The 10463-nt window shown below is 37.4% G+C and overlaps 1 protein-coding gene across 1 annotated transcript; it reads right to left on the bottom strand.

Annotated features, from left to right (window-relative positions):
* Positions 1–4203: 4203 nt before the first annotated feature.
* On the bottom strand, positions 4204–10463 carry necap1 (NECAP endocytosis associated 1). Its single transcript, XM_008422714.3, has 8 exons — positions 10369–10463; positions 9108–9208; positions 8735–8839; positions 7715–7796; positions 7451–7559; positions 6902–7049; positions 6543–6639; positions 4204–6329 (listed from the first exon to the last, which is right to left on the bottom strand). The coding sequence occupies exons 1-8, from the start codon at positions 10461–10463 to the stop codon at positions 6275–6277; spliced, it is 792 nt and encodes a 263-aa protein (XP_008420936.2). The 3' UTR covers positions 4204–6274.

Below are 10463 nucleotides of genomic sequence, written 5' to 3'. Positions count from 1 at the left end.
CTGCATAATGTACATTACATTTATTCTAGCGTTAGATAAATGTATCTTGAAGGAGAATAACACTTAAATAATAGTCCATATTCATTTAGAATTAAAAATAACTCGCCCTGAATTACCATGATGGATATAATGTATGTAATAAAAGTGACATTAATGAAGGGGAAAAAACTCTACCCAGGTTTAGGGTCTGGTTCGCAGAGTGTGAAGTTCAATTTGTTTCCCAATTATTCAATGGGGAAAAAAAAAACTAACCTCAGTTAAGTAAAATAAAATTGTAAACAAAACCTTTGGAATTGTAATAATTCCTTTAAAAAGAGAAGTTTTGTTTAAAAGACTTTTTTTTTATTAACTCATTTTTACCAAAGATAAACAATTATTTGCACACATCAGAAATCTTTTGTTGTGATTTTGGGCCCTGCTCAAGACGTCATGTGAGAATCACAAGCAAAACTTTGAGTCACAAATTCGGGTCCACCCCAGTATCAAGTGTTTTGAGACGTCTCAGGATATTTTGTCTAAAATCGCCCTCCGTTCAGCTCATTTTGGGTTTTCTTGCAATCAACTGACCAGGTTTTCTATCCCTGCTGAAGGAAAGGACATCCACAGCATGATGCTGCCATCACCTTGCTTCATCATGGAGATCATATGGTGATAATCAGCATTAGTTTTCACTCAAACCTCCTTGCAACTTTTTATTTGCTAGTTTTACAATCACTTGATGAAGAAGCGGCTTAGACTGCAACACAAACCCTGGTGAGGGTAGTTCATCTTCATCTTGCAGTTTCACTTTGGGACAATAAAATTAGGGCTTTTTGTTTCAACTAATCCACTATTCTGTTTGTTTACAGCAACCAGACAGAGTATAGGTGGGATCAGACGTAATAGCATTTATTTCTACCTGCTTTTTAATGAAACGAAATGAAACTTCCTCTTTATAAATGTACAAATCTATACCAAAGAATAGTTTCTCAAACTATTTGCATGGCTGTAAACATGATAACAGAAGATCTACACCTGCATGACAGGAACACTTAAGACCAAATACTAAAACCTCATTAGGATCTGGAGGAGGGAAGCAGATCTCTTGAGCACATCTCGTTTTCTGAACCAAACACATTCTCCGGGCAGCTGCTCAGAATGTTGTCATCAGAACCCCAAGCCAAACTGAATATTTACTGGTCTAATGAGAACTTATGTCAAGCTAAAGTATCTATATTTTAAAGGTAATGCTAATACTAGTGTAAGTGACCTAAACCGCATGTTAGCTGTCATATCTGTTCTGACCAGATCAGATTGGAGAGGAGAAGAAATGATCCTGGAATGTGAAAAATGCCAGATTTTGAGGTAAAAACGCTGTGAGGCATTGATGCATGCATCAAAATGATATATAATTAGTGATTCTCAGAATATATAATGGATTTGTATTTTGATTTTAATTTTTATCAGATAAAGTGGATTCCTCTGAAGTGGCGTAAAATATTTTCCCAACACTTCATTATCTTTGGTAGATGGTACAAAAATTTACAAAATTTAAGTATTTGGTGAAAACATCACATTAAAAACCATTAATCCTGACTTTTTCCAACTGATCCTGAACTTATCTTTGCATTTTAGTGTACAAACCTGTTAAAATATGAAAAAGCACCTAATTTTAGAAATTTGTATACTTGAGTAACAACCTGTGCCTTGAAATATAAGAAACTGCAGCTAATAAGCTCTCTGGAAGAGGAGCCAGAGAGCTGCCGTGAGTAAGAAAGGTCTCTCTGTAATTCAAACTAAACTTTTAATAATCAATCAAAATGACAAATGAGGCGACTTGGAGCGATGTGCTGGATGTGTGACAGCGTGGGCCGAGTCCAATCAGAGCAGCACTGAGATCCAGACATACAGTTCCTGTCAGACATCCTCATCCACTCATCCAGTCATATTTGAATTAGTCTTTTTCAAGGGTGAAATGATTGAACAAACAACTGTAATGATTTACTGTATGTTTGAATTTATTCTGGATTTTCTCTGGCTTATGCAAATTTAAATACAGTCATATTGAATGATTTGGATATTATTGAGAAGTTCTTTTTTATTGGCTAAATTATCTAAATGAAAAATATGAGGAACTCTTATAGATGAATTACTTAATGTAGTGATGTTTTCAAGTCTCAATTTCTGCAAATTATCATGATTTCCTGCTTACAGCTAATGAAACATTTATTATTGGAGCATTACATCAGACCAATAAAGAATATTTCAATACAGAATTGTGAGCTTCATAAAAAGTATGTCTAATATTTACTTTAAAGTAATTTTCATAAGGTACTTTTAATCTGACAAAAAACATTGATTAGAAGACATAATCTAACTTATTGAATAGGACTGTATACATTGCCAGTAATATTTGGTTAAATGTTCTTTAGCAACTTGGACCTCAAACAAACTGTTTTATATTCGTCAACAAGTTTCTTGTGACCAGATTTCTGAACATATTTCCTTTAAGAATCAGTCAAGTTGATTAATTTTCCTTTCACACGCTCGGGTCTGAAGAAAATTCCTCAAATGTCCATGTTGATAAGAAGCAACGCTCCAGTAATATGACACCACTATCATAGTACTTCCACCAATAAAATAGGATGCACTCTTAAATAATGTTTATATATGCTAAGATGAAGACATTTTCAGTCAATCTTTTTCACATTGGGCTTTCCCATCATGTGAATACCAGGCTGATGCACATTGAGACAGTGACATGACATATTTTGTAAACAAATACTGTAGCAGCTTAGATGCAACCTGATATTTGAGTGTGTGATCTGAGCTGCTCACACACTCTGAACCAGAGGAATCAAATTCCTGACCAATCTTCATGGATCCGCTTGCCGTCTGCCCAGCTGTCTGATGCTCTCTGTTTCCGTCTGTCAGCAGAGCTAAAAGCTGCAGCTCAGTGAAGTCATGTCCGAATGTCTCACAACATTTCTCACTTCTACTATGACTGTCTCTGTTTCCTCATTAACAAGCTTCTTAGAGTACATAGTGTTTATTGCCAGCTTGAAGCAGCCAGGACGGACAGGGATGGAGAATCTGAAGGGTTTAAATTTAGGTGTATGAAACACTGGGACTTTTCATGCATAAAACCTTTCAGACATATATTGTCCTGCTTTAGGTTCATGGTCAAGGGCATCCGTACAGTAAAACATTCAATGTACACTGCTCAAAAAAATAAAGGGAACACTTAAACAACACAATATAACTCCAATTAAACTTCAGTGAAATCAAACTGTCCACTTAGGAAGCAACACTGACAACGGGGACCCTCGTCGGGTCAATCAGTGTTGCTTCCTAAGGGGACAGTTTGATTTCACTGAAGTTTAATTGGAGTTATATTGTGTTGTTTAAGTGTTCCCTTTATTTTTTTGAGCAGTATATTTAGAAGTTAGAGAAAATGTAAATGTTGGCAAGTATATTTCATGCTTAAGGCAGAAAACAGAATCAATCTGCAATCTGAAGAAACAAAACAGAAATGGTTAAAAAAAGTACAGGCCTGATGTATAGATATAATTAATTACTAATTCACTTGTTATACTTGATTGAAAAGTTAATGTATAGAGATAATCCATCACTGCCTTAGTTTCAATCATTTAGAAAGAACATATGCACCAAGAGAGGATCATCAGAGCTGATCTAGATCTAGAATCAGGAAACTGCAGACCCCACACATCCTGGACACAAACTTAAGATGTTTACCTTCAAGTTGCCACAGAGACAGTTTTTTTCCCCCACATTGCTTCACTTACCAAAGTTAATTTGATACGCACTGGCAGTAATTCAGCCTTGTCTTGCTCTTTTTATATTTGATATTTGAAATGTCTTCATTGACAGCAAAGCAGAACCAGAGTCAAACTCCTCCGTTTGGATGCACAAATTTCATTTCAAACTATTTTTTGAACATCATAATTTTGCTGTATTGCAGCAGTCTCCATTGTCACCGGATCTCCATCTAACACAGCATAGATGGAGATCTGATGGAGAGGAACGATGGAGTCCTGTGATGTCACTCACACAGGACTCCAGTAGAATTATTGCTGCAGACAGGAAGTTATGAAGGCAAAAGCGGGTTCAACCCAACAGCGAGCAGCAAGGTGTTCCTAATAAAGTGTCAGGTCTGTGTGTTCCTATCACATATCAATGTAAAAGAGACGGGGTACAAAAATGTTAAAGTACAAACTTCCTCCTTTGAAAGGTTTTATTGCCTCCCTTTCGTTGAACTGGTCATAAATCAAGAGTTAGTGAATTTACATCCAGAATGGAAGAAGCAATAAATGAAGGACATGATATTTGATCTGGCAACATGAGTAATGTAAACGTAACACATGACAACATAAACAAGTCAGTCCTATATCTCAATGCCAGTCAATTACAGTTTATGTGATCTGATCACAGCACATCTTCCATATTTATGCAGATCATTTTAAATTACAGTCAATAATACAATTCAAATAAATTAATGTAAACTTTGTCTAAATTCATAAGACTTTTAGCGCAAAAAGATCAACATTTCATCTGCTGCCATTAACACATTCAGAATGAAGCAACACAATCATTTAGTTTTTCCTCCAGTGCTCAGGCTGGTCCTCTCACATCTCCAAACAGCTCAGTTCATTCTAGGACATGTTGACACATCTGGTGAGTTTTTAGAATACTGACTGGAAAATGTTTGATTTTCCAGACCACACCGGCTCGTTCCAGTTTTTATGCACGTCCAAGCTCACAGGAAACAGTTTCACCTAAAATAAAAACACTTCACACATTTGCAGTCCAGCCTTCAAAGTATTTCACTGTTAAAATTGTTTTTATGATAACTTTCCACATATCAGAAGGCATCAAAACTGTACAAGTCCAATTGAGGAGCAATTATTTGTTTTATTGTGCAGCACAACATCAGTCCAAGGCAAAAAGCTGTTTGTATCTGAACCAAACATTTTACTTCCAGTCCACTTTTTCTTTAAACTTACATTAATCAAAGCAGAAGAGATGTTTTCACTGCTTCCTTTAAATTAAATTTCATGATTGAGTGACAGTGATGACACTGAAAGCATTAAATGCCAAAAGCAGAGCAATGACTTGACAATAACCGCCACAGAAGAGCCTCCCTATGATATCCTGAAGGAGAAATTGTTTTTCTCTGAGCCGATCTCTTGGCCAGATTACATGAGATTATGTATTCTGTTTGAGCAGCAGATTCACTTAAGGTTATTCCATATTTTAACTTATGTGCTTCTTTAAAATACAGAGTATAGATGGAAAGAATGATTTCCAACCACTATTGTTTTTGCTGTAGACAGAACATGCTGTAAGACAATGACACATAATTTTCACTATATAACCATAAAATTGTGGAGCCAATAATCCCACATATACTGATGCATCTGTATATATCTATGAGGACACCTCCCCAATAATATCACCATCACCTTTAAATAAATTCAGCATCCTAAACCATAATTTTAATTCCTCTGTGAAACTACAAGAGCAGCAACTTTTTTAAAGCCAGTGACTTAAAAGTACATATTTTGATTTTCACACTGGTTTTCAAATACACATTTTTTATGGTCATGTGATTGCATTTACGTTTGTATTTAGTGATTTAGAACCAGTGAAATAACTTCAGCCGAAAGGGCAAAGCTACACAAAGTTATGTGTAGCTTTTCTTTTCTCAATTGCTTTTTGCTGTACAAAGAAAAAAATATTACATTTTGTTTTATAAAAAATAAGAGCTAATCCTAATTGAATATAGACATATTTATATAATTTATCTTAAATTAGTATTTTTCTGTAGCTCCATTTTGCTTTTTGCATATTTTCAGCACTTTTGAAAGGGCGCTAATAAACCGTATTTGTTGACGTTTAGTACTCTTTGGTGCCAGCAGAGGGCGCCGTCACACAGACAAAATGTGAATCCATCTCGGTCCATAAAAGAAAGCTCTGCTCACAGGGACCCCTACAGGCGAACCGATGTAAACACATGAAGGAGCGACACCTGCCACATAGCCCTTATATATTGTTGCAGATGGCTCATATAATTTCATGGCTTTAAGTCATTAATGCTTCATTTGCTGTCAGCAGGATTTGAGAGGGAATACACACTTTAACAGAACACTGGGGTTTGTAATCTCTGCTCTGAGGAGGGTGGTGGTGTGGGAGATGCTCTCAGTGAGGTTCACAGGAAGCCATGGACGCGAATGCAGCGAGATGAAACATCACATCTGACGTGAGCAGCGACGGCTCAAAACTGGATCCAGTTTGTGGAGCTTTGAGTCGTTGATGGAGGAGGAACAGAACTGGAAGTCCAAAACACACAAACTGATTAGTGTTTGACACATCAATAAAAGCAAAATGTTCTTTTTGTAGATTAAAAATACATAATTTCTCAAATTTTGAAAGGAAGAACATAAAATGAAATATAAAACGACAAAATCAACAAACGTATTACTAATACATAAATAAACAGATGATAAGAATAAATCTCCAACACCAGTGAAGTCATGCTCTACCTCGCTGGAGCTGAAAAGTCCCCCCAGAGTAGATCTGAGCTCTGATTGGACTGAACCACTGTGTTGGAGTTACTGCTGTCCAACTCCAAGAGGCAGCCTGAAAGAGACAAAGAAATATGAAAATCATGTCATGCAGCTCACAGATGACACACTTTTTAAAATTCATTTTATGCAGCCGGAAGACAGATATTCTCTAATTAACACACCGACTGAGAAAATGGGTTACTCATGTAGGTTAAAGCTGCGCATGATTCCCAGGTCTGATGCACAGAGATTAGTCATTTTTTCTCCAATTAGTTTTCATATGAGCTCATGTGTACAATATAGCCGTGGTGCAGCTGCAGCATGGTGCTACTAACTTGTTGCTGTGCCGGCTGTCTGGGGAACTGTGTTGTGGTTAGAAGAGCCAGACGAAGGAGGCGGAGCTATCTTCCCTCCAGGTGGTGGTGGCAGGAGTCCAACCCCCGCTGAGCCTTGTGGACGGGGCTTATCCCTCTTTTTACCCTGCTGTTTATGGAACAAAGATGAAGCCAAGTCAAAGGCTGAAGAGAGGAAATTTTGTTTTTTGCATGTTTACGGTCAGAAGTTGAATATGCTACTTTGAAAAAAAAAAAAAAAAGGTCTAAACTGATTTCATATTAAATATCATTGCTGGTTTCACTGGTGTTTGTTTTCAAAACATTTTAACAATTAAACGTTTTGACAAGGATCATATTTATTGTGCATTTTAGATACATTTCTGTTAGTATTATACCTAATTTATAAATTGAACTGTATTAGTTTGTATTTTTAGTCCGTCTTTATGTTTCATTAAAGAGTTGTGTAGGTTTTCCAGAAATAAGGCTTCACCATTAACTTAACATTTTATAAAAATCTGGGAATTAAGGAAAATCCAGATATCTCCTTACTCCTATATTCAGTGTGATTGTCTGTCCCTCCTTAAAACCCAAATCCAGTTTTGGTCCTGAATCCCCGAGCTGGTTGCTTTTACTGATTTCACTCTCCTGTTTCACCCACCTACAAAGATCCAGAAACACAAAGAATTTTCACTTAGAATTTTCCAATAAAACAAGCTGTGAAAACATACATTATCAGAACCGAAAGAAGTTTAGACAAAAATTACATTCTTTAAGAGCTGAACATATATTTGCACACTGAACCTTCTTGCTTACTTGAAATGATCCTGCAGAGCGACGTTGAAATCAAAAGCGTCTCCTCGGTCCCCAAAGCCAACTCCTATGAAAGCGCTGCGGCCTGCATGCAACAGATGATGGGACAAAACGTGGATTTGTTTACAGGTTTCAAATAGAAATGTGGGATAAAAATAGCAACAATACATTGCAAAAAGAACTTATAATCCCCAAGCCTTTTCACATATATCAAATTACAGCAGACTTTTTTGTATTTTATTTGATAAAGCGACAAAAGGCAGAACCCAATTCTTAAGGCAAATTATATGCATTTTATTTTATAAACAAAAAAGTCAAGTGCATTTACTTAACTCCTCATTACTTCAAAGTAAAATCCAGTGCAATCAGGTGCCTTCAGAAGTCACCTAATCAATTAGACTCAAAATCTATATTTATGAAATATATGAATGTCTTATGCTTGCATAAACCTTGTAAGGCCCAACAAATGGGCTCTGATTCGGTGAGACAAAAATGTAACTTTCTGTCCATTTTCAAATGCTGTTATTGGCAGAAATCCTGGAGTAAAACCTTTTGAAGACCAAAAAAAAAACAAAAACAAAACTTCAAATTGGAAAAAGAACCCTGAACAAGCAGCCAGAGAGATGATAGAATGACTTCGTTCAGTCAAAGTCTAAACCTAGATTCAGTACCATGGTGTAAAAATTTTAAACATTTATGGTCACAGAGAATCTCCGATAAATCTGAATGAGGTTGAACTATTTTGAGACATAACTACCACTATCAGAGACAAGCAGATAGAAATGCAGCCTAAGACGGTTCTAAAAGTGTTTCCTCAGAAATCAAACAAGTTCATTTCAAACCTTTTACCTTTAGAAAACCATCCATCCATCCATTGTCCTACCATGTGACAAAGTTTCTCTACTTTGAATTGATTAAAAAAAAAAAAAAAAGAATTTAAATGCCCAGAAATGTGTTGTGGTAACAAGACAAACTGGGAAAACCTTTAAGGGGTGTAAATACTTTTACAGACAGCATCCTCACCGCTGTCATCCTGTATCCTCAGAACAAAATATCGGCTGGAATCGCTGACGGTTTCCACAGCGACGCCGGGGTATTCCTTCACAGGTGCCTGGGCAAACAGTTCCCCTGCAGCACCACAGGGCACACGTGTTAAAAACTGTAGAGAAATAATGGCTCCTTCATCTGCACAACTTATTTGCTTCAAACTGCATAAATGTCAAAAGTACACGCTTTCAATGACAGCAGTGCAATGTGCATGCAGTTTGTGTGACCTTAACACAGTTGTGTTTTCATTCTCAGTGGAAATGTCAGCGTCAGCAGGAGTTCCACTACCCAAGGAGTCTGACTCAGAGCGACAGAAAACATCAAGTCACCAATAAGCTTCATATCCAACCTGAGACTTTGTCTTCTAGTTTGATGAATGCTACTGTTCCTCTGGCCGTTATTCTCATTCGACCGGACCAGTCCGGAGCGTCTAGCTTCCAGTCAGCAGCCCTGCAGACAAACGGTCGTGGTGAACAGTCACAGAGCTGCAGGTCTGCTGGGATTACACATTCTAACAGTATGTTTATTCAGCTTTCCTTGAAAGTGCAGTGATGAAATGACTTAACTCAAGGCATCCTGTTGTGATCAACTGCACACAATAAGCTCCAAGTAGAACTGAGCTCCAGGAGCATTTTACTTTCCTGAAAGATAAACTGCAAAAAAAACAAACAAACGCACCCTACTTAAACTCTGGGGGTTTAGGATGCGTCTAGGGTTTCCAAAAGGTGATTCGTTTAAATTCCAGTCCAATTTATTTATTTCAGGAGAGAAACTCCTGGTACAAGTTCAGGAGTTCGCTTACTGTATTAATCCTGCTGCGAGATTCATCTTTTTCATCTCGGGTCCTTTTGCTAGTGACAATTAATGATTTTTTTTTATTACTTATGTTTCAATCTTAAAAGTATTTTATCAATATTCTGCACTTCTATAATATTAGGTATTGTTGCTCAATTTTAAGGATCTGTCAAAAATTGACTGATTATTCACATATATAATGAGATTGTTTATCTAAAAATATAATCAAGAAAAATAATCTCGCTTGACAATCTTGTTGCACAACAAGAATGAAATGTTGAAATTAGCACAGGTTCTGATAACACAAAAATCAAAATCCATCCTTTTCAGATTAAAAATGTTCATTACTCCTCAGAACAGCATGGGGCCCAACTTTCCATTTCTGCCCTCAGGATTCCGCCCATGCAGTGACCAGCGTGATGGACACGCAGCAATCCGTATGTGATGATGAAAGGAAAATAGACTTTCGATTTAGTTTTCTATGTATTTCCCGGGTCAGCAGTTCCAACAATCAGTTCCAACCTATGGAGCGTGTCGGGGACTGTCCTGGCGAACTGCCCGTATTGATCCAGGCGGCATGATGACAAATAACCCGAACCCTTTACCGCACACCGCGTCACGCAAACAAGCCAAACACGGAGCTCTCCAACAGCGGGGACGTGTTTCAAACAGAAAAACTGAATTACTACAGTTTCACATGCATTAGTGGAACTCTGTGGCTTGGCGTTCATGTGAATGTATAGGATCCGATCTTCACCGACCACCAGTAAACCCCTTCCAGTAGTTCTGCTTCAACCCCGCAGGTGTTGGCTTACCTGTACGCGCGGTTCGAAGCACGAGGCGGGATGCGGAAAACGTTGACATCTGGTTTAACGCACAGGATCGACTCGTACTCTCCCTCGGCCGCCAT

The sequence above is a fragment of the Poecilia reticulata genome, chromosome 11 (genome assembly GCF_904066995.2).
Source record: "Poecilia reticulata chromosome 11, P_reticulata-male-v2, whole genome shotgun sequence".
Lineage (NCBI taxonomy): Eukaryota > Metazoa > Chordata > Actinopteri > Cyprinodontiformes > Poeciliidae > Poecilia > Poecilia reticulata.
This window is presented reverse-complemented; position numbering and strand designations above follow the sequence as displayed.

What these genes read in the sequence shown, in the direction of transcription:
- necap1 (XM_008422714.3), bottom strand. Translation starts at nt 10,463, where the DNA reads ATGGCGGCCGAGGGAGAGTACGAGTCGATCCTGTGCGTTAAACCAGAT. An exon ending in ACTAGAAGACAAAGTCTCAG is followed by an intron (nt 8,840 to 9,107) that starts GTTGGATATGAA and finishes GTGGTGCTGCAG; the next exon opens with GGGAACTGTTTGCCCAGGCA. An exon ending in CAATCACACTGAATATAGGA is followed by an intron (nt 7,050 to 7,450) that starts GTAAGGAGATAT and finishes TTCCATAAACAG; the next exon opens with CAGGGTAAAAAGAGGGATAA.